The 26,142-nt window shown below is 33.9% G+C and overlaps 1 protein-coding gene across 1 annotated transcript; it reads right to left on the minus strand.

The window, feature by feature from the left end:
• Window positions 1–22,370: 22,370 nt before the first annotated feature.
• On the minus strand, window positions 22,371–25,559 carry LOC149536031 (uncharacterized). The gene is made up of 3 exons (XM_089804579.1): window positions 25,387–25,559; window positions 25,154–25,211; window positions 22,371–25,063 (listed from the first exon to the last, which is right to left on the minus strand). Exons 2-3 carry the CDS (start codon window positions 25,196–25,198, stop codon window positions 22,982–22,984), a joined length of 2,127 nt encoding a protein of 708 aa, XP_089660705.1. The 5' UTR covers window positions 25,199–25,211; window positions 25,387–25,559; the 3' UTR covers window positions 22,371–22,981.
• Between the last annotated feature and the right edge of the window lie 583 nt (window positions 25,560–26,142).

The following is a 26,142-nucleotide window of genomic DNA, read 5'->3' on the forward strand; positions in this document are numbered from 1 at the left end:
TAGTTTTCAAAATATTATCCAACTTGTATACTCTTATTATGATGCTTTTTAGATATTAGTATTGCTCATCCCAATTGTCAATTTGACCAATTAGTATGTCTTTTTCTATGGGTTTATGCATCTCCATTCAACCTCTCCATCAGTATTACATAATCTATTGTTCTTTTTCTCCATACATTAGTATAATTTATGCTAAGAGTTTCATCAAATCTCATAATAGGTTTGATTTTCTTACCTCATTGTGTAAAGTTATTTTAATGATCATAAGGAGTTATTCTTATATGTTCCCACTCTTTTTATGTCATCATACTTCCATATATTATTTTTATATATAGATCTCAATAGAGTCTTCTTTTTTGGTCTCTTGTTTTATGGTATTTATCACGTTAACTCTTACCTGTAGCATCTCCATTAGAAGAAGTTGTAGACTCGTAGACTCTTTTGATCATGATTCCTCTTTGTTTCCTTGGACCCGTGATGATTCCAAAAATTTGACTCAAAATCTCAAATCTATCATGGAAAATCACTCTTCCCATGACAAATATGAAGCCTCAAGATTTCCTCATTTCCAAATTAACAAGATCAATCATTAATTTGATAAATTGGAAATTTGGCTTGTCCAGGAGAATCAAAATTATGATAGTGTTATTTATTGGAATTACAATAGCGAAGGTAAACTTCTGAGATGGGGGGTGAATTAGTAGTTTAAACTTGGACCCATAAAAATTTCACCACACCTTCATATCATGAATTCAATGAATAAACTATAATAACATGTAAAGAATGTAAAAATATAAGCAATCATACACATATGACACCAAATATGATTACCCAGAAACCCTCCAATGAGAAGGTAAAACTTGGTTGGGGATGACACCCACAAATCTTCACTACTGCAGTAATAAAGTGTATCCAATGAAGGTTAAAATATTTTGACCATAAAACATGATCTACCCTATAAAAGGTTTTCCCTGTTAAAGGCTTACAAATACTATTAGGTCTCACCTTGTTAGATAATTTCAACACCCTGTTAGAAGTGTGCCTTGCTAAAGGACTTTAACTCACAATTAAGTAAGAACCTTGTTCGAGGATTTCATACAGTTGATTAGGACTACTCTATTAAGATATTTTGACTAAAATTACCTGTTAGAATGTCTCAGCTTTGATCCTGCAATTAGTACTTGATTGCTTGATAACATATCACCTCCAAACTAATGCCTTCCTGATCCTCCTTGATCAAATGTCTCTTTGTTGTATCCTTTTCCTTTCCTCTATTCTACTCTAACTGATTATGCAATGTAATATCACTTTTTAACTCCTTAGCCACTATGAATGCACTATTTGCACATTAAAATTTCTCTGTTAGCTCCTTCAATACTTTTCTTACTCACTAGAGAGTTTAAGGTTTCTCCTCCTTAAGAAGACTTAGGTGACTTAGGGTTAGGTATGAATCTACGGTTGAGATTCATCCATTTTGCCACTTAATCCTTCCCATTTTCTGATTGGTTGCATGTAATTGCATAGGAAATCCAACTTGAGAGTCATCCTTATCTCCAAAATATTGAAATATAATCTCAAGTTGGTTGAAAAATGGTTCACATAATTGTTTGTGCCTTTACAAACAAATATGTCAAAACTACTTGGCATCTGAAGTCTCTGATGCTCAGGATATACTATTCTCTATGATATGACTTAGCATCTATATTACTCAACATTCACTACTTACTTGGCTCTTGTGTCACTTGGCATACACTATCTACTCGGCACTTGAGTGAGTTGGCACATGAGTGACCTAGCACTCACTATGACTTGGCATCCTCTATAATATACATGTTGTGCTCGGCATGTACTACTTGTTCAACATGAACTAAGTAAATAACTTAATTATGTTGAAACCCACTTGTCAAAACCAATCTGAGATCAACAATCTCCCCCTCTGACATGAGTGTCAAAAACACTTGAGTATACATTAATATCCTTAATCTCATGAGCATAACATATCTCTAACTCGGCTTATATACATAGCTTCAAATTTTCAAAATTCTGTAATAGCTTAGATACCTTGTAATTTGATATCTCATCTTGAGTTGATATGTTTGTTTTGTATCCAAAATTTTGTACTATTGCTCAGAAAATGTCTTATTTGATACTCTTTGACTTCATCCGATACTTCTTGCATGTTGATGCTTCTGCTTCAATTTAGTGCTTTCCATATATCTCACCAAAATTATTATTCTTTATTACTCTCAAAAGTAATATCTCCTTCTTTTCTCTATCTCTCCCTCAGAAATATGTCTCCCCCTTTTAACACTTATGTCAATGGTCTATACACTTAGTGTGTGTTTTTACAAAATGGATTTATGGACATCTAATATTATCTTGAGAGCTACATCTCAGTTCTCACATGCCACTTCCAAAGACTTGATTTGGTTGGCTAGCTTGGCAGCAAGGTGGACTAGACCATCTAAGGTTGAAATATTTGGGTCTTTCTTCATTAGGCTTCAAGATATCCTAGCTCCTTGTGAAAAAATTCCATATGAGGGGTTAGAGTGGCCTAGATGTTGGTCAGTTTAGCCTTTATGTTGGCCTCATATGCTAATAATGTAGCTAATTGACTTTGGGTTTGAAGCAATGTCCTGAAATGCTTCTCACTCTGAGCTAGATTCATAGGTAGTGTGGCACCTTATGAAATTATCTAACTTTAGCTTGGTCTCATTTGGAATTGGTAGACTAAATGAATCTAAAAAGATTTCTTTGATGTCTTGCAGTGCCTACTTTTGCCTATGCTTCCTTCTGAGAATTTCTTGATTCTTCTTCCTTGCTAGTGCTTGTTGCAATATTCCCATTTGTTCTATGGTCATTTTATCATAATCATACTTGGGAAAAATGATTTCTTCATCAAGGCTTAGATCTCCATATTGGATCACTTCTTCTACCTTTGATGAACTCAGGCTTGGTATTGAGATCTACAAAGGGGTTGCATCTATGCTTAGCTTCTCAAGAGTATGACTTAATGGAGTGCCAAATGTTGGTAAGGTTACCAAGGCTTGGATGGTTTTTCACTCCTTCAACTAAGGTGTCATCTCACTCTCTTCAGGCTTTATCTATTCTACCATAATGACTTGGCTTGCACCTTGATCTTGTGATGTAGGTATAGATAAGACTATCTAACCTGTTCCACTCTATTCTTTCATAATGGCTTATGTTTCCACTGTACTCTTCTCAATTGTATCAACCTTATCTAATGTAGCTTTAAGTTATTTGACCAAAGGTTGTATGGTAGTGACTTCAGGGATGGTAGAAGGTGATTCTTGTGGATTCACCTTTTCCCTTTCAATATTAGTCACTAATTTTTGCAATTCATTTATACTGACCAAAATAGGATTTTCACAAAGTTTGGTCTGCAATGTAGACTGATCTAATATCTTCTTCAAATCATCCTATATAAGGGGATTGATGTTCTGAGATGATAAATTAGAAACATCCTTAATAGTTATTGTTTTAGTAGTCTCACTTGTGACATGTTGAGGACTGACACTCAATAATTGTGTGTCTTGCACACTCTGTTCTTCATGTTGCTCTCACTTAGCTACTGCCTTATCATCTATTTGAATTTTTTTTCCTTTCTCAATAGTGTTATATTTTTCATCATCCTCTTCATCATTCTTTACTTCAATGGGTTTTGGTTCTCCTTCCTTTATTGTAGTCAATCCATAAGTAAGATTCCATATCTGTGTGGACTTTTTCACTACATCCTTAATGTTGTTTTGTAATATGCTAAAGGCTCTGTATTTAGGTGTGAACCTAATTGCATATTTCTTCATAGCCTTAGAAATTTGTGCCTTAGTTATTTTTAGGCATCACTTGTGTCAATGAGGTCTCTCTAATTTGTCTCTCCATGTTCAGACAATAGTGCCATTTCTTCTCAACTCGGTTATATAAACTTTTAGGCATAGAGTTGGCAATCTCTAATGGAGTAGTCTTGAATTTTTCCATCATGGCATATATTCCCTCCTCCACTTGGTTCTTCTCTATTTTACCAAGATTGTCAAAATCTACATGTGTAAATTCTGATATATTTGCACTATTCTTAACATTTTCACATAAATTTTCTAAGTCTGAAAGAGGATTGTGACTTACTGCCTTAAATTGGTTGTTGTCATCTGACTCAATTTTCTCTTCATCAAACTTGACTTGTGCTACATACTCCCCCCTTGGCCTTTTCTACAATTGATGTCCTTTTTATGCTTGTGTGGTCTTTTATTTAGCCTTTTCTGTAGTTGTACATGTACTAGCTCGTGTAGTATGTGTAGTAGGCTTGCCTTGGCTTGGCTTGGTTTTACAGTTTTCTTAGCCCTTCCCACTAGTTGTGCCTTGGCCTTCCTCTTCTTTGTATTAGTGGGTGGAGGTGCTTCCTTGACTTCCTCTTCCTCAACACCTTTAGCTACTTTAGTCTACTCCTCTTCTAGATGATCTTCATCCATACCCTAAGTTAATGCAAGAGATGCTTGTGCTTGAATGTCTTCTTCCTCTTCCTCTTCTTCTTCCTCTTCTTCCTCCTACTTGACACCCTCTCCAAACTTAGCTTTTAATTTCTTCACTATCTTCTCCTTTTTCTTCATAGCAGAGGTAGTCTTGAGTTCCATTGTGATTTTGGATTTAGTCATTTCATAATTTCCAAATACCTTTGCACTTTTATCCACCTCTTCTATAAGTAATGCAATAATAGCTATAGAGGCTTCATCTACATTGATTTCATAACCTAAGGGTCTCAACCATCTCACCCTTAGTGTAGCATCTTGTACAAAAGTGTAGTCAACATCCACTAAAAGGAATACACCATCATGGTGTTTCCCTACTAGTGACACTAGTATTCTCATTCTCTTCTTCACTAACTATTTGAAATCTTCAAAGTAGCTAGTCATCATAGGTTCAAAGTTCTCTCCTAATTGCCAATATATTTACCAATTTCAACTGCTACTCACCTATTGGTTTTCCAAGATACTATTCCAAAAGTTGTAAAGGTGTTTTGCACATAAAATAATATGCATATCAATATAGAACTAAACTTGCATTGTGCACTCTTTGTCTTTTTGATGGCTCCAAGGTTCTCAACTAGTTATTGTAGTTGGAGTTCTACTATATCATATGTATGATCTTTCTTGACAATTTTGTATCACACATCCATAGCTATGTAGGGAACATTGTTTAATCTACTAGATTGGTAAAATTTGTGTGAAATGTCCTTGACAACAAACTCAATCAATGGATCAGCAATTGTATCAATTGGCGTGCCTCATTTGTTCCAGATAACTCCAATGTTCTTCTCAATCACCTCCTTTGAGTCACTTCTTAGTGTCTTAGGCCAGTCTAGGGTTGGGTAACTAGTAACCTATGAATTATCCTCTTATTAATTTTGATAGGTCCATTCTCAAGCCATAATGAACTATCATGTATTTGGCTAAGTATTATCCTAGTCCATTTAGTTTTAAACACATTTGGAAAATCTAGGGCTCAGGTCAATCCCTTTTTCTCTACGATTTTGAATTCTTCCTTCAATTCACCATTATCACAAAGTCTATCATATGCTTCTCTAATTTCCATATCCCCAATGCTACCAATCTTGTAGCTCTAGAATTTTTTTACATCTTGCACCATTGACACGTTCAGCAGAATTATTGACAATGCACCAAAAGGTTCTTGCTTGTACACAATATCAGGAATAGCTTTAAAAATGGGTTTCTTAACTTCATTACTCACTAATTGAACATTCAAAACTTCCTTTCCTTCTACATTCTTCAAACTTGATGCCATTCTATGAAACTAGGGTTTATGAGAATAAAACTATGTAGATTGGCTCTTGATAAATACCTTATGAAATCTAATGAACTATTATAGAATCATTGCTCAAACCTTCTACAATCACTTTGAATGGTTTTCTAGATCTCTTTATGCTTTACTTGCTCTTTCTCATAATTTGAAATGATGAGAAATGAGTTAAGAGTCAATAAAATACCCTTTGAAACTCTGTAATTAATCATGAGTGCTTACACAGCTGTAAGCTCAACATAAACCAATTTCAGGCTCACTCGGCCTCCATTGACATTTTCATCACTTGACAACTACTACAAGCTTGGTATCAACTAGCTAGTCTATTAGCTCAGCATCTTCTAGCATTCCACTTGGCACACATAGGAAACTTTTCATACTTGACAGAAACATGAAAAACTTAAAGATTTATTTTGGATTTATAACAACATCTTGCACCTTTGTTCATACTAATGTAATCTTTTTAGTACTAAAACCTTTTGGAACTGATGTATGATATAACCCTTTTAAATATCATTCCCACATACCTCTTCATTTCTTAGCTTGATGAGGTGTGATCACCCGACCCATTGGGTGAAGTGATCCCTTCTCCATTTGACATACTACAACCATCCTTTTCCTTCCATGTCTTATTCATTTCATTTATGATGTATTCAACATCTTTCTTTTCTTTTCTTTTATCAAATTCACAATTTGGTGCCTTTGACCTTGTAGGACAATATCTACTAATGTATCTAGTCTTCAAACAACTAAAACATTTGGTTTGACTTAACAATCTTTGGTAGTTACCTCTAAAGTGTTTCCTAATACAATTCTTAGGAGCATGTCCATATTCTTGACAACAATGACAGTTATATCTTGTAGTACGATCCCAATTATAAGAGTTGTCATTGTTCCTTACCTGTGTTTGCATGCTTGATGACCACATGGGTTTGGATCTACATTCAAAAGCTCTATGTCCATACTTTTGACATTTTTAGCAATATACTTCAAATCTTTGTGTATTCATGGTCTTGGTTTTGCATTCATGTACTTGATGACCTTTCTTTTTGCACTTATGGTAGTGAACCATGTGCTTAGGCTTGATATTTTGATTTGTAGTCGTCTTCTTACACACATTAGCAGTATGTCCTTTCTTATGACAATTATGACAAGTAAGTTTGGAGTTCTTACCTTTGTTCTTTCTTTTTTCAACACTTTTGGATGACTCTCCTTCTTTAGTTCTTGTATACCCCAGTCTAGATGTATCATTATTGGATCTAGGAGATCTCAATAATTTCTCAAAGTATTTGATAGCTTCATTTGGTTTATTGAAAGTCTTAGCAGATTCCTTTTCCCTTTTTAGATCATTCTATAGTTTCAATTTAATTACCTCAATGTCCTTGACATTCAGCTCATAGTTGGCATTCATCATTTGACTTAGAGTATCCAATTGCATGTTGGAAATCTTGATTAGCTCTGTTGACTTCTCTTCCAGTCTATTGGCCAAAATCATTTTATCATCTTCAATCATGGATTTTTCTTCTATGGCTTCCTTCTTCCTTTTAGTCACCTCACATAGTAGTATGGCTTGTGATTCTTGCTCTAACTTGAGATTTCTAATTTCCTAAACTTGGGCTCTATTCTTTTCCATTAGATCTGCAATTGTTGCATCAAATTCATTGGAGTCACCATTAGCAAATAGTTTAGTAGTGTCTATCTCTTATATTATGTGTCATTCTCTACAATAGCAATTTATTTCCTTCTCTTCAAAGATTTCTTTAGTTCTTCTCTCACTTCATCTAGTTAATGTAGAATGAGTTGTATTTAAATTCCCTAGTTCTCAATAATCTTTTCTAATTCATAGACTTCCATTTCAAGATCTTTCCTCAAAGCTACAAAAATTCTCTTTCAAAGAACAAGGCTTTGATACCAATTGTTATAATTACAATAGGGAAGGTAAACTTATTAAGGGGGTGGGGTGTTTAAACTTGGACCCATAAAACTTTCACCACACCTTCATCTCATGCATTCAATGAATAAACTAAAATAACATGTAAAGCATGTAAAAATATAAGCAATTATACACATATGACACCAAATATGATTACCTAGAAACCCTCCAATGAGAAAGTAAAATTGGGGTGGGGATGACACCCACAAATCTTTACTACTATAGTAATAAAGTGTATCCAATGAAGGTTACAATGTTTTGACCATAAAACATTATCTACCTTGTAAAAGGTCTACCCTGTCAAAGGCTTACAAAGACTGTTAGGTCTCACTTTGTTAGAGGATTTCAACACCCTATTAGAAGTGTGCCTTGCTAAAGGACTTTAACTCACAATTAAGTAAGCACCTTGTTAGAGGATTTCATATATCATGTTAGGACTACTTTGCTAAAAGAGATTTTGATTGAAATCACCTATTAGAAAGTCTTAGCTTTGATCCTATGGTTAGCACTTGGTTGCTTGATAATAGATTACTTCTAAACTAATATCTTCTTGATCCTCCTTGATCAGATGTCTCAATAGTTGTATCCTTTTCCTTTCCTTTGTTCTACTCTAACTGATTCTGCAATGTAATCTCATTTCATAACTCCTTATCCACTATGAATGCACCATTTTCACATGCAAATTTCTCTCTTAGCTCCTTTAATACCTTTCTCACTCACTAGAGAGTTTAAGGTTTGTCCTCCTTACGAAGAATTAAGCGACTCAGGGTTAGGTATGAATCTATGGCTGAGATTCATCCATTTTTCCACTTAATCCTTCCCATTTTCTAATTGGCTTCATGTAATTGCATAGAGAAACCAACTTGAGATTCGTCCTTATCTCCAAAATATCAAAATATAATTTTAAGTCAGCTCAAAAATGGTTCACATAGTTATTTATGCCTTTACAAACAAATATGTCAAAACTGTATCACTCGGTATCTGAAGTCTGATGCTTGGCATATATTATTCTTTATGATGTGACTTAGCATTTGTGTTACTTGACATGCACTTCTTACTCGGCTCCTGTGTCACTTGACATACACTATCTACTCGACACTTGAGTGACTCGACACTCATTGTGACTCAACATGCTCTATAATATACATGTTGTACTCGACATGTACTACTTGTTCGGCATGAACTAAGTAAATAACTTAAGTGTGTTGACACTTGTCAAAACCAATTTGAGATCAACATTATCTCTATTGAGGTTGTTAAGAAAAATTACTCATAATGATAATGGCATTGATATTTTGTGTGGCATATCTTATCATATTATTACTCTCCTCCATGAACAACTACCAAACCTTTTATTGCTATTTCAACCTCCATTCCTAGAATTCCCACTTATGTGCCACCTCTTGTTTTGACTTCTACACAAGTATATATTCCTCTAAGTGTTGGTCTTCCTAACCCCATACTTACCATGAGTATATCTTCTACTTTCATACTATCATCATTACTTTCATAAAATATTTTTCATTTCACCTATTCCAATCCTCTTCCCACTTCTTTCAATCCTCACTAAACAACTTTCCATTTTACTTCCATGTTCTATAATAACATTTCTAACACATCAATTGTATCTAAGTTTACTATTGTATCTCATAACATTTGCTCACATCATTATCTTGGTTTAAAGAATCTCTATTTTCCAACAACAAGTTGCTCAATTCACTAAATCTAAGTACAAGATTCCTATATGTCATATTGCCAAGACTTCCCTTTCTTTAGATATACTTTATGTTGTCATATATAAATAGGGATAACTTTAAGAAACCCCTCTTCAGAAAAAAGTATAAAATTGTGGCAAGTCTAACATAATTTTATGGAGAAAAAATAATTTTATTGTTGATTTTGTTTTCGCTGTATGAAAGTTCAATAAAGCCTTGGTGAATCTATAAGTATTGAAGAAATTCATGACCTAAAGTATAAAGCCTATACAAGGAAAAAATGTTGAAGGACAACAAGTTTTGGAGTAAGTCTGCAGAATAATGACACATTCAAATCTATTTCTGGCCAAAGATTAAAATGGTCAAAATTTAGTTGAAAAGTCTATGGAATAGAGACATGTGCCAAGTATATGTACTTAACTTATAATCTAACTTAAAAATCTGCCACATATTGGTGAATGTGTCCATCAAAAAAGACAAGTCTCAAAATTTGTGGGAAAAAATATTTGACTTACCATGTGGAAAGATTAAATTTTATTGGCGAAGTTACCAAAAAAATAAAAATAGCTATGTATCATTATTAGTGATTGGTCTAAGCATGGGACCCAATTTTCATAAAGTGTGGGTGACATGGCTGCCTCAAATGTGCCAATATTTTTGCCAAATTTTGGGTCCCTAATGAGTGAAATTTGACACTAAATTTATCCCTATTTGTAAATACATTGAGATTATGCATCTTGACACTTATCATGGTAAGGGGATCCTATGATTCATGTTAGAACTTTCCAAACTATACATAGCAATTTTCCTCGTAAATATAGACTCAGCTAAGTTGTTCACGTAGAGTTTTAGGGACAAACATTTGTAATGATATTTCTCTTTACCCCCATATTCTATCAATTCTTTTCAAAAATATGTCCAACAATTTCAAAATGTTATTGGTCTTCAAATTTCTTAAACTACTTTGATGCATTGTAAGTAGAATGCTAAAGAAAATGTTAGTAACTTTATTTCTAGTATATTCAAACATTTTTATGCTCAAATATCTTATCATGCACCTAATCACGATATTAAACTTTTTTTTTCAGACTTATAAAAAGTATTAGAGATAAGATTCTCCTTACCAAGTATACTTCCTTCTCACATATTTATGTAGTGCTTCACCATTATCAACTATAAGTGATCCATTTTGAAAGGACTACTCCAATGGTTCCTATTATTGTTCATAAGAGTGACACCGCTATTCATCAAAATAGGTTTTCAAGGCTTAATAATTACATTAAAATTAAGAAGACAAAAAACATAGTATATGATCAATTTTTTATCACACCTAAAGGTATAACTATTTTTTTCTTTGTGTATCATCCTAATTGTAAATACACTTCTTTATCCAAGCATTTTTATGTAGTGATATTCACGTTAATTCATACCAATGTTATTAAACTTCTTCCTATGTCTTATTCATACTAGAAAATGATTTCCTAAGGAATTTAATCTAAATTATCTTTGTCAATATCATTTCCCACATGACCACAATAATTAAAGATTACTTTGAAAAAATTCATTCAATAAAGTTTATCAATTCTAATGCTATATTTGTTGATACTAAGGTTTATAGTACAAATAAATATATTGCTCCTCCTAATTATAACATGCAAATTTACTCAAATCCTTTCCCTTCACATTAAGAAAATACCATTAATCAATCTTCTTCATTGATTCCATATATCACTTATGATGACAAGGCGGAAGATGTTAATCATGTGGTTAATCATGTTGAAACTCAACCTCAAACCTTATTTTTTCCTCCACCTAAAAGTACATCTTCACTTCCTATTACTTTTTATCATTATGAGATTATTGAAGAACTTGATGTTCCTCTTTATATTATGTCTATGTTATCTCATTTCTTTTCTTGTGGTATTTTTATCAATCCCTCTTTCATAGTTAATGTTATTCTTGAAGAGAATATTTTTAACAAATGATTACATAAGGATACTTATGACAAATGTTAATTGTAGATTCAAACTTGTAATAGGTTCCTTTTTCACCCTCAAGGTTACATATCTCTCCATCTAAGACTTTATATTAATTTTTTGGATACTACCTTTGTTGTCATCCCTAGTTTTGATCAATTATAAGCTAAGCTTGATATGCCATAGATTTCTTCCATCCCAGTTATAGGTTCTCCTATCCTATAAATGCATTTAATTTTCTTACAATGGAGAAATTATTACTATCAATCATTCTCTTTATCACCCTTCTAGTCCTTGATATTTTACTAAAATAGACATATTTTTGGCCCTCTCTCCCTTAAAAACCACCTACTCATCTTGATCATATTTATTGATTGTAAAATGATCCATAGTATACATGATTCTTGATCTTAGTCTCCCTAATTTGTCTTGTTTTGCACCTATCTTACCTACTCTACATATTCCTCATTTCAAGAAAATCTCTCAATCTGTAATAGTTTCCTCTTAAGAACCTATTGCAATTGATCCTAATTCTTCAATTTTTTTTTGTAAGACTATTCATCATTAACATGCTTGTAAGGATCACAAGTATTGTCAAAGTAAAGACAAGGCACATGCTCTTGCTTCTCAAACTATGCCATCTTCTTAACCTTTTGATCAACCCATGTTTGAGCCCTTAGAGGAAGTTAATTATAATAATAATATGCAAATGGATAAGCATGATGATTTTGTTCATATCTTAGATTTTGTTGTGATTATTTTACTGGTCAAGAAGATACTCTTAACAATGACATTATTAATTTTAATGATAATTAAAATTATAGTGATGATTAATATGATCATATTGACATGGATCATGATTTTCCTAACATACTTTCCAAGCAGTTAATACTTGCTCCTTGTATTGAGCATGGTAACTCCCACCATATTTTTTTCTTCAATCTAATTGTTGTTCCCCATGTGAGTTAACCACATTTCTCTAATGATAGATTGAGTGGTTGTGGGGGGGGGGGGGGGGGGGGGGGGTATAATAATGAATGCTTGAAGTGGACTTCTCTAGCATGATAGTCTTTGTGTGTTTTGTACTTTTTCCCCCCATACTATGTTTTTTTTTTGGTATATTGCTTTAGACAACCCTTATTTCTTTATTGGTGTAAGGTGATAAAGTAATTTAACATGTTTCACATATTCATCTATTTATATCTCTCCTTCAATTTGTCATTACATTTTATTTTCTAGTATTTGTAATGTTCCCTTGTGTAGTCTTCTTAGATGCTTGTGAAATAGTAACATATCGATTTTTTTCGGTCTCAATGTTGCTAGCCAAAAAAGAATCTTCTTTATATCTCTTACATGCTTTATATTTGTTGTTTTATAGTTCTATTTCCTTTTAGGAATGATGAAATTTTATACTTGGTATAGTATTGTCAAATTGTCATATAATCATACTAACCCAAAATTTTGTAGATCCCTTTCATGCTCTCTCGTATTGTCATGTGTTTAAAACCCTTGAAGTGTTCTCTCTTGGTGGCATGTTTTAGTGTAAATGTTTTTAGTGGATGTATTTACACTTTCATTAAAGTTATTTCTTCCATTGAGGTTATTTCAATTTCTTTAACATGTAGGAACACACTTCACCTACTTGTGTACACACACTCAAATGGTTGGTTATTTTTAGCTTTTTGGATCCCTCTATCAAATTATCAATTGTTTGGGGGTGCTAATAGTTAGTTCTCTATTTGGATACCTCTATAACACTATTAACATGCTTATCTACTTCACCTCTTTCTTATACCAACTTTGTCCCTCTTATTCTTGTCTCTCTAATACTCAATCTCTATCAATATTAATCAGTTATACATCACTTCCCATATAAATGTACACATCTCCCCCTTTACTTAGTCTCTATCATTAATAAGTCACCCCTTGATAACAATACAAAAGGTAACTTTTGGGGAGCTCCTTTTCGCTAAACCCATTATGATATCTAGAATGAGATTAACCTATGCTCAGATCTGTATTGGGATTGAGGAGGGAAGAGGCATGCTTGAGGTTGTGTATCTTCATTCCAAATTGGGTAAGCATATTAGGAAACTAGACTTTGAAAGTATCCCTTTCGCTTGCTTTCATTGCAAGAAAGTAGGGCATGTGGCAAAAAAATGCCCTAGATCTCTAGAGGAAAAAGCTAGGAAGAAGACTTTGGGTAAGAACAAGACCAAGGATATTTATAAAGATCAAAATAAGAATACAAAAGAGGGAGCTAAGGAATGTGAACATAAGGGTAATGCAAATCTTGAAGAGGCGCATAATATCCAAGGGGAGTATTTGGTGATAGCTCAGTTGAAGGCAACTAAAGAGGTCAGCACAAAGGTCATCTCTCTTGAGAAGAATCAAGGGATATCACCTTCAGGGAAGTTGTTAAGCATCAAACATGAATACCTATGGAGGAAAAAAATAAGGTGGATCATCTTATTGTAAAGGATAGGGATTCATGCATAGCTCATGCTGAAGATGAATCTATATCTCAAGTCCCGAATACTTAGGTTTTTGAAGGGCAAGGGGATGTAGCCCAAAAGAGGACTATCTCCCAAGAATCTAATATCAACCAAATCTTGGAGATCGCTTCTCTTGGGAAGGCTTCAAGGATGATGGATATGGCCAGATCCTCAATACCAAGAAAAACATCCAAAATGGAGGATCTCTTTGCGAGTTGTGCACATGAGAGACATGGTGAGTGGACTACGATTCAAAAGAAAAAGAGAAAAAAAGACCCATCTCTAGTGTCCACAACTACCACCAGGATTAGAGTGAAATATGATGTTGAAGAAAAATATAAAACTCCTGGAAGGAAGAGTTTTAGCCAGAATAGGCAAGAGGAAACTAGAAAGATTCTTGCGGATGGAAGTCAAAATACTATCCACGAGGCATGGTATTCAAAGAAGAAATGAAGGTCATATCCTAGAATATTCATGGGCTTAATAGAGTCTATGAACAAGAGTTGATTAGAAATATGATTAGGTATCATAGACCATATTTTATTCTTATTCAAGATAGTAAAATGAAAAATGAACATGTGGAGAGGATTTCTTTCAGTAATAGTATGGAGTGGTTTGCCACTAACTTAGATGGTGCTTCGGGTGGCCTTCTTACCCTTTACAACTCTAACATTTTCAATCCCCAAGTCTTACATGATGAAGGTAACATTTTACTCATTCAAGTTCTAAATATCAAAGATAATGAGAGTTGGTAACTAATTAATGTGTATGTTGTTAACTCTAAGAATAGTAGGATGAACTATTGGGTCAATATTAGAAATATTTTATCCAAATTCCAATGGCTAAATGCATCATTATGGGTCACTGTAACACTCCTCTCAAGGAAGATGAGAAATAGGGAGGTTTGGCTCTAGATTTGGATAGTAGGCTTGACCTCTCATATTTTATCAATGATTTGGCTTTGCCTAATGTTGATCTTCAGGGAGGCACCTTCACCTAGTCTAATAGGAGTATTGGTAGAGATTGCATCCAAGTGTGTTTGGGCTCTCATTTCTTTAGACTAGATGAATACCAATAACTACAAGTTGTCCTTATTAGCTCGAGCTAGTTCAGATCACTCCCCTATTTCTCTCACTCTTGAACCCATCTCCATTAAATGTAATTTCCCCTTCACTTTCAAGAAAAATGTGGACATCTCACCCAGATCTCACCAATCATATCTTAGAGTGGTGGAATATTCACATTGAGGATACTATTAAGTTCTAAGTGGCCAAGAAGCTGAGACACATCAAAAAAATCAAGAAGTGGAATAAGTAAAACTTTGGAAACATCTTCCAATCCATAGATAAGATCTCAGATGACCTTAGCATCATTCAAGATGTCATTCAAAAGGAGGGTTATAATGAGGATTAGTTGGAGATGGAAAATGCTATTCTCATTGAGCTTGACAACATTATTAGGCAAGAGAAAGAATTCTAGAAATAGAGATTGAGAGTTGTTTGGCTTAAAGATGGAGATCAAAACTCCAGATTCTTCCATATCTATACTTTAAAACATAGTGTCCATAATAGAATTAGCAAAATCAAAAGGGGGGCAGATGTTTTGGAGGAAGAAAACTATATCACTTCTGAGGTCATCTCCTTCTTCTCTACTCTCTTGTCCAAAGACCTCAATCTTTTGGGAGAAGAGCAACAAGACATTATTTCCACCATCCTGTCTCTGATCCAGCCAAAGCACAACTAAATTGATTGGGGATATCCCTAATCCAATGGAAATATAGCAAGAAATGTTCTCTCTCCCTATAGAAAAAGCCCTAGGATTGGACAATTTTCCCACTTACTTCTTCCAAATGTACTTGGAAGTGGTTCAAAGGATGTTAAAATTTAAGTTGTCCAAGAGTTTTTTGATTTTAAAAGTCTGCTGAAAGAGATCAATGTTACCTTCTTAGTTCTTATTCCTAAATTTCTAGGAGGCAGACTCTTTGGATCTTTTTAGACCCATCAGCCTCTACAACTCTTTCTACAAGATAATTTCTATAGTCTTGACTAATAGGATTATCAAGATCTTAAGATCCTCCCTATGATCATTGCTACTTAGCAATCTGAATTTGTTCCATGTAATTCTATCATGATTATTCATTAATTCATCCATTCTCTAGAAACAGGGTAAGAAAGAAGGTTTTCTCCTCAAGGTTGACTTATTCAAGTCTTATGATCATATTGACTAGACTTTCCTCATTAAGGTTCTTAGAGCCTTTGGTTTTGATGCCAAGGTTTGTAATCTTATCAACTAGATGATTTCTACTCTGTCTCTTGCTATCCTAGTCAATGGATCTCCTTCAGAATTTTTCAAACACTCGAGGAGTTCAAGGCAAGGGGACCCCTTATTTCACATTCTCTTCATCATCTTGGCTAAGTGTCTCGGAAGGTTGATTTCAACTAATAGAAATTTGGGGGTTTTGAAAGGGATTAAACCTTCTTTTGGATCCCCAATTTTCTCTCATAAAAAATTCATGGATGACACCATTATGGGGGGTAAATCCATTATAGCTAAAGCTAGAGCTATTAAAAAGGTTTTGAGCTCTTACACTAAGTGAAGAAGGAAACTTATTAATATGAACAAGAGTTTTGTCATCTTCATTAACACCCTAGCTGAAAGAGAGAGGAAGATGGTAGCCATTCTGGGTTGTGGCATTAGTAATCTCCCATCTATATAATTAAGTCTCCCTATGGGCCTCAAACTTGTTGATTCTTCCTAGAATAGTCTCCTTGAGAGATTTAACAAGAAATTGGTTGGCTAGAAGGGTATCATGCTTAGCCAAGTAGGAAAAATTTAGTTGGTCAAATCCACCCTTTAAAATCTTCTTCCCACCTATGTGCAGAGCCTCTTTGGGATATCAATTAAATATGTTGACCTTATGAAGAAGATCTAGAGGAATTTTCTATGGTCTAGTTCTAAAGACCATAAGAGATTCCCTCTCATTTCCTAGGATAATATCTTCTTTCCCAAAAAAATTGGTGGTTTGGGTATTAGAAAATTGAGACCTTTCAACAATTTCCTTCAAGCTAAAAAGATATGGAGAATCTTTACCAGTAAGGGAGATTGGAGAGATATCATGTTGGATAAATATCTTCAGAGACATTCCATCAGATACCTTTTCAATGAAGATGTCATTCCCAAAGGTTCAAATATATGGAATGGCATGCTCAAAGCTAGAGAAATTGCTAAAAGAAAAGCAAAATGGAGAGCGCAAAATGGCAATGACATTCTCTTCTGGTAGGATAATTGGCTGATCCATGGGCCTATCATCAATATACCTACCTATGAAAGATGGGCTAATTGTTGCATTCAGAAGTTTGGCACTAAAGTTAGTGACTACAAATTTGGGAAAGACTGGAAAGGCCTTTCTACTATTTCTGAGTATCTCAACCCTCTTATGACTATCCTCTATTCTATGATTTTGAATAATGATCAAGACAAGTTAGTGTGGGAGAATACTTCTAATGACATTTACTTGGTGGCTTCAAGCTACCAAGCTTTTTTGAAGAAAGATTCCAAATCAGAGTGGGTAAGAGCCTGGTACCTTGGCCTTATTCTAAAACTAAACATTTTCTTTTGTCTTTTCCTCAGAACAACGTTCTCACTATTGAAAATCTCTTGAAAAAGGGCCTCTATATTCCTAATAGGTGTGTTCTATGTAAAAACTAGGCTGAGTCTATGGATCATTTATTTATTCATTATAATTTTACGAGAGAATTATGGTCCCTATCCAGTCAAGATTTTGGTTTGAATTGGTGTGCCCCAGCTACTATCATTGACTTCTTTAGTCAATGGGACAACTCTTGGAAGGGAACCAACCTTTACACCATCAACAAATGGGCTCTTCCCCACTTCGGTTAGGGGATTCAAAAAGAATGTAATAACCATATTTTTAGGGATGACAGCTCACCAGCCAAGATTGTGTCAAGTAAATCCATAATGCCCTTATGGAAAATTTTCTTATCTACAAAGATACTAATCAATTCGTAGGAGACAATAGAAGAATTAATGATAGGTAGAAGAGAAGAAATGAATGTCAATGGTCATTGCCCCCAAAAGGGTAGCACAAAGCTAATTTTAATGGGGTGGCTAAGGGTAGTCTAGGGGAAGCTGCTAGTGGAGGGGTGGTAAGAAAAAACTATGGCTTTGGTATTGCGGTGGTCACCTTTTCTTTGGGGCACCAAACCAACCACTTTGCTGAGGCTTGTGCTTCCCTTCACACCACTAATCTGGCTCAAGTTATTGGGGTTAGATGCCTCTAGCTTGAAGGTGATTCAAATAATATCATAAAGTGCCTCTAGGGTGATCATTCACTATCTTGGTGCATTGTAAATATGGTGGACAAAACCAGACAGATCCTTCTAACATTTGAGAAGGTCTCTGTGTCACATGAATATAGAGAGGCCAATTTTGTTACTAACTAGATGGTCAATGAGGCAGTCAAAAGGGATACATCTACTGGGTGGAATAATGGTGACAAGCTTTTGATGGAGGTTAAAAGTATGATTAAAAAAGAGAGAATCTAGTGAAGGACTCAAATTATAAAAAGAAATGATGATAGGTAATGTTATCTTTTCCAGTTACCATTTAATAAATGGTATGCACAAGTTGAGCATGAGGAAACTTAACCAAGTGTCATATTGCCAGACTTACTACATGTGTTGTCCAATTGCTCTCATTATCTCGAGGGCAAAAGTAATCTAAGAAATGGTGACAAAAATCCCCAAGAAGAGGGACCTAGTAAAAGGACTAGATCGAGCATCAAGAAGAGGGACAGGGAAGATTATCCTGATGACATTTAGCTAATCAAAGATGCAACTAAAACTATGGATATGCTAGAGCTCAAGGCTGTTGAATTGGTCAAGAACACTACTTCCTAACTAACTCCCCTAGCTTTTCCAGTTTTCCTTTGGTTTTTAGTTTTGTCTGGCTTGCCTGCTCTTTTAAAGGCTTTAGTTTTTTGTCTTGTTCTCTTGGACTTCAATGGCTTGTTGTTCCTTTGATGTTTGTTTCTTGTTCTTGGCTTATTGTTTGATCCTCTTGTTTGTTGTTAGGTTTTAGGCACCCATTAAAACCTAGTTTTCTTAATAAAAAAGAATACAAAAGGTAACAAACAACTCTCTCTCTCTCTCTCTCTCTCTCTCTCTCTCTCTCTCTCTCTCTCTCTCACACACACACACACACACACACACACACACACACACACACATCAATTTTCATTCATTTTTCCAAGAAGATTTTTATATATTTGCATTCATTGTTTCAAGCTTGGCTATGCCAAGCCAAAATTGTTTGAAAATTTAATAACTTGCACAACTAATGAATTTAAAAAAAAAAAAAAAAAAATGTCTCCATTTGATTGACTAGCATATTGGTGCACTTACCCATGATCTATATGATATTTATAATTGACAATCCTACAAAAGTTAATAGAACCTTATATTATTTGAAGATTTTCTTAAAAATAATCTTGCAAAAATCCAACATCAAATTGAGTATTTCTAACTAGTGAATTTCAAAACTTACTTTTGTCCACATGCAAATGGATTCCACACAAATAAGTCTTTGGAAAAAATTATCATGAGGAAATGCCTAAAATGACTAAGGGCAATTCATATGAAACTCAGTATTTTCATATGGATATTCTAAGAAAAATGTTCATATACCAACACAAATTCTACAAAAAAACATAATTTAACACAATTTTTTTCTCAAGATAAAATTGATAGGCTGAAGAACAATATTTTCTAGTAATCCAAAGACTTCACATCTCTATAACTAATTTCAAATATATAAAAAATATTAACTTTGTGGAGTTTAGAAGTATAGTTGTATATGCAATTCCAACCATAATATATAAATGCATTTGGTTTGTATTTTCTTACAAACCCAATCCAAAGCCTAAATCCTGAATTCATAATTTTTAAAAACAATAATGAAAATCTCATCCAATCTCCAAATTCCATATATTGTGAAATTGAAAAGTCTTTTCATCTAAATGGCTCTCCAAAACTATTAATGACTTACCTACCTCTTACTTGTGATAGAGTCTACATAATGCATAAATGCATACATAAATACTTATACACATTGTCACTAAAAGTTAAGACATACTAAAAAAGTACAAACATACAAATGAAAAATAACCTGTTATCAAAGATTGAAACTACAAGTACATAAATACTTTGAGATCCAAAAATTTGGCATCATTTAATTATTACAAGCTAGAGTTGTCATTGCACCAAATTATCAACCTATCAATACCCAACCTGATACAACCACTAGACTTATAGAACACAAGAGGCAGTTAAATCATGTCACGAATTCCAAAGTGGAATGTTGATGGTTAGTCTAGCAATGCCCCCCTTAGCGTTACCCGAGTAGATTCAAACCTGTGACCAAGCTCTACTACCACTTATTATAAGCTAGAGTTGTCATTGCACCAAAATATCAACCTATCAATGCCTAATACAACCACTAGACTTATAGAGCACATGATGCAATTAAGCCATGTCACAAATCCCAAAAAGGAACGTTGGCAGTTAGTCTAACATTAACCACAAAATATCAATAGGGAAACTTCCTATAATATTAAATATTAAAATACAAATAAAATCCAACTAAGAATTCTAAATACCAACTAAATTCCACCTAAAAAAACTCATTAGTTTTATTATAACAATTCAAAAATCTTAATTTTTAAATTTAAGGATTTTTAATCTCATCAAAATCAAAACTATATGATTTACTACTCACTATAGATACAAATAGTATCCTCTAGAAAATCTATAAGTGCAAATTTAGAGGAGTGCAACCAAAGCATAAAATGGTCATAGGAAGGGGTAATATCATCAACACACATTCAGGGTACACCATCCTAATTATTTTAACTAAAAATGATGTATATAGATGTGAAGTTCATTTTTCTTGAAAAGTGGAAACATATTAAAATAGTAAGTTTAAATGTATGTTAAGGAAGGTTCAATTTTTGTAATGAGTATTTACTAAATTATATTGATCATTCAAAGGTAGTTTTTGTTTGAAATTAATAAACTAATGATATTGTAATAAAGATTGTCTTCAATTTTTAATCTAATGCTATGGAAAAAAGACAAATATTAATGAATCTATCAAAACACTATTGTTTAGTAATTCAATTTCAATCACATAAAATGTTTGATTAACTCATAGAGTATATCTGATTGTAGGAAAATAAAATCAACATAATGATAATTAGATCATTGATTTTTCAATTTATTTTGCTCCTTTATTTTTTGATATATTATTTTGTATATTTTTTACATATTACTATTATATTAATTTTATACTTTTTGAATATTATAAAACTCCAACTCTTTTTAATGAGTTTGGGAAAACTCATATTGAACAGTATGAATGCAAAGTAGCAAACTAAAGTGTTCTCATTAGTAGAGATGTTATTAATGTAAGGAGAATTTAGGAGACGATGTTCTTGAATTTGTGTCCCTCATTCCTACAAGGCAAATGTATGATTTGATGTATTTTTTTCTGAGAATGAGAGATCCTTTATAAAATGTAATAGATCATTTTTTCTAATTTGGTTTTATAAAAACAGGGTTTGGGGAGGGGGTGTTGGGGGACGGGGAATTGGATTTGACAATGTTTCATCGAAGGAAGCAAAAATTAGAGGGCGAGCTCAGCCTTCTATTCAGCTCACTTACCATAATTATGATAGGAGAAAGGTGAGAATCACATGGATTTCTTCGTAGTTCAAGTGTTGTTATCTCTTTTAAGAAATGCATATTTGACTACACAAAACTGAAGAGCAGAGTTTTATGGCTGTCTGCCATTGATTTGCTCTGGAAAATTATTCCCCTTTCAGTTTCATGGCTATCTCTCATTGAGGTTCTTTGTACAATTGTTCCGCTTCAGTTTTTAAGGTTCTCTTCATTTGGTCAATTTATTTTCATCATAAGATGCAAATTACATAATAGGAAGAAAATTATGGCTTATGCTTTGTGATATAACCTTGCTTTGACTTTCTCCATTTTTTCAACAAAATCTAAGGTTAGGTACCTTCATATGCTTCCTTGATAATTCTATAATAAAAATGCTAAAGTAATGCACGATTTGATCCAAATTTGATGTCAAAACATCCACCTTATGCGTAAGTATGTAAAATTTGTACACTATTTTGAATATACAATCAGAATTCAACAACCTTAAAACTGTACGCAATTATGAATATGATATCTCATAAACAAAATTTAAAATGAACTTAAGAACATTGCAATGTATTGCAGTGAAGGAATTTTTATAGTATACATCAATCAGAACTCACAAAACTGTAAGGATGAGTTAGAATCTAGATAATAGAAAACATAATGTTACGTTTCTCACAGAGTAGGCAGAAAGGGTGGTTATTTATACCATCCCACCAAACCAGCCATAAGGACACCCACGAAGTAGAGCATCTGGAGGAAGAACGATACATTTTGCGCCAGTAGGCAAACATTTTCTTAGAGGAGACTTGTTAATATCTGGAAGAATGCAAGATGTCAAATTACCAATAAAGGGCCTTTGGTTTTGATTTGAAACCCTCCAACTGCCCTCCTTCCTTTTCTCCTCGCTTTCTCTTCTCTTCATTTGCTCTTCCCTTACAAGATCTCCAGATTCCTTGTGTAATTTGGTATGTTTTCTTCCAATTTCTTCGAAGACATCAATTACATTCTTGAGCTCAATCATTTTTGCATTCATCTCTGTAATTTTTCCATCTTTTGTGTGAAGTAATGAATTTTTCGCAAATATGTCCTTTTGCAATAGTTGGTTTTCTCGATCAAGTTTAATGGCTTCCTGTTTCACTATTCTATTCTCCATAAGCAAATCTTCCATCACTTTATCACTAGTTTCTGAAAGAGATGTGAGTATCTGCCTCTCCACTGTCGCTGAATGAGGCATGTCATCAGCGGAAATGCTTTTGTAATCATTAGCCCCCATACCCAACTTGTTTTGAAGCTAATAGACTTGCTGTTTTAACGAATAATTTTTTTGAACCAAAGCATGGTTTTCTTTATCAACTTGAAGGGCTTCCTGTTTCGCTGTTCTGTTCTCTGTAACCAGATCTTCCATTACTTTATCAGTGGTTTTTGATAAAGATGTGAGTAACTGTGTCTCCCCTGTTGCTGAATCGAGCATATCATTAATGGAAACCCTTTTGTAATCATTAGCCAACATACCCAATTTGTTGTGAAGCTCATGGACTTCTTGTTTCAATGAGCCATTTTCTTGAATCAAAGCGTTCTCCCTGCTTGCTAACGTAGATCTAAGTGAGTTCCTTTCATTTTCTGCTAAATCGAAGCTATGATCATAATTTTCCAATTTCAACTTCAGAGATTCATTTTCAGTTGTCAGTTCTTCATATTTCTTTCTCAAATGTGTTTGATCATTGGTGATCGATTCCACTTGAGTTTGCAGGGCTTCCACTGTCTTTGCATTGCTCTCTGAGAGAGACATTAGACTCCATGTTTCATCTTCCATGGAACTTAGTGTGCCATTATAATCTCCCAACTGTGCCTTGAAAAATTCACATTCAACGTACAACTGTACATATTCTTGCCTCAAAATTCTTCCTTCATTAGTCATTGAATCAAGCTTATTTTGCAACCCTGCAATAGAGTCTTCAAATTTTGCCCTACAAGCTTCCCACAAGAGGCAATCTTCTCTCATCTGGGCATGCAATTCCTTATTCTTATTGTTGCATTCTCTCAGTTTGTCTTCCAAATCTTCTTTTTCTTCTGTTGAATGGATGCACAGAGCTTTATATTCCTTGATCATTATCTCTTTCTCATACTGCAGATCTACAACTATGCTTTCTAAATCCTCCTTATTACTGACCCACAGTAGCTCGTCTTCTTTGATTTTTGTATTTAATTCTCCAATCATGTCATTGCACTGTTTTAACCTAGTTTCTAACCGATTGTTTTCCTCTCTTAGCAAATTACACAGCTCTTGGTCTTTCTCTCTCAAAATCTTTGTTTCACCAAGTTCATTTTGTAGCGCTACAAGACCCTTTTCCAACTCATTTTTTTCCTCATTCAGCACATTACACAGCTCTTGTTCTTTCCCTCTCAAAATCTTTGTTTCACCAAGTTCATTTTGTAACATTAGCAGTGTCTTTTCCAGCTCGTTTTTTCCCTCTCTTAGCACATTACATAGCTCTTGGTCTTTCCTTCTCAGAATCTTTGTTTCATCAAGTTCATTTTCTACCATTATAAGAATCTTTTTCAACTCATTTTTTTCTTCTTCTGAATAACTCCACAAATCTTCATTTTTCTGAGTCAACATTCTCTCTTCGTTGAGCTCATTTTGCAGTTTTGCAATCCTAACTTCAAGTTCTCCTTTACAAGTATCCCACAAGTGCCTTTCTTCAGCTATCTTTTCCTTTAACTGTCTAGCTTCATCTATGGATGGCTTCAAATCACATTCCAACTCATTTTTACCTTTTTCTGATTGAGAACACAAATCTTCATGCTTCTGGCTTGACATTCTCACTTCATTAAGCTCATTTTGCAATTTCGCAAGTGCAGCTTCAAATTCTCTCTTACCTATATTCCACAAGTGCCTTTCTTCTGCTAATTTTTCTTCTAGTTGTCTAGCTTCATTGATGGATTGATTAAACTTATTTTCCAACTCACTTTTCTCTCTACTCATCTCATTGCATGAGACTTGATTATTGTGGGCCAAAATCTTTGTTTCATTAAGCTTTTTCTGCATATCTATTATTCTACTCTCTAACTTCGCCTTACAAGTATCCCAGAGGCCACCATTTTCAATCATTTTGGCATGCAATTCTTCATTCCTATTATTCAGCTCTTTCAACTCCTCTTCTAATTTTACTTTTTCCTGCCTTAATTGAATGCACTCTTTTTCATGATTCAGGCTCAAAACTCTTGTTGCATTCTGCTCATCTTGCAGCCCTTTTCTGTCATTGGTAATTGTATTCACTAACCCCTCATTCAAACTTGTCACCTTGTCACTGTTGCTTGCTTCTCTGTCATCTTTTACATTTACTGTTACTGGTGTTTGTTGGCTGAAGCTCTGCAAATTTGTTGATACAATCATCTTTCTTAGTTAGCATGTAATCATTTGCATGCATTTGTTTCAATTGTCTAAAGGTTGAGATGTTACCTGCTTCTTACTGCCCTTTGCTTTGGATCCTTTTCCCTTGGCCATATTTCTCCAACTCCTACAAAATCCAGTCAAAGCAATTATAATTTTCAAGATAAAAGATAACAAATAACAGATACTACACAAAATTTAACAGTTCCGTATCAAATTAAAAACCTAATAAAGCATTTTCAAAATATTATTTTATTCAAGGGATTGTAAATCTGAGGTCACAATTGATGGGGGTTTCATACCTAAGCGTGATACTCTGCACCAAATTTCTTTCCGATAAGGATCTTTTCAAAGAATGGAGTAATGCAAATTTATTATCACTTCTTCAAGAAGATGAATAGATCGATGCAATTATTTGTCAAGGAAGAAATTTGACGATATATAAATAAGAATTGCTGGTCTTAAGAGAAGGGTTGCGTCCCTTCCATTGAAAACTGATTTGTACGCGCAAGCTTTTAAGCACCCATTTTGGTCCTTCGTTCACCTCCACTTTTTTTAGAAGAATCGTTCCATGGAAGTTTTCAAAAAACTGACATGCTTTATTTTTGGGAATTTTTAATTTTTAATTTTTGTGGTTTTATTAATAATTAATTAATTAATTTAGAATATATTAATTGTTGAGAAACATGTGTCTCAACCTTGCAATCTTTTTTTGGAAAATTCCAAAATTAGTTTGTGGGAGTTTTCCACTTGTTTATGCATTGGAAAGTGGTTAGTGAGTTGTTAAATGAGTCTTGTCCTTAGTAGAATATAGGTAGGCTATTTTTAGAGCCTTGATGACTCATTTTGTGACTTTTATGGGAGTCTAGACTAAGAGACAAAATTGTGGACATGATTACTATTTTTAACCTGGTTGTTGTCAAAAATGGGTAACATGTGGCATGATAGTTTTGCTCATGCTTTTGTAAAACCTTAAGGGCCCGTTTGGTTGCTGGAATACAACTGGAATAGGAATAGGAAATTAGAATATGATTTGTATTTTTTGTTTGGTGCGTGGA

This window comes from Cupressus sempervirens, chromosome 10 (assembly GCF_028749045.1).
Source record: "Cupressus sempervirens isolate cs-2001-9-10 chromosome 10, ASM2874904v1, whole genome shotgun sequence".
NCBI lineage: Eukaryota > Viridiplantae > Streptophyta > Pinopsida > Cupressales > Cupressaceae > Cupressus > Cupressus sempervirens.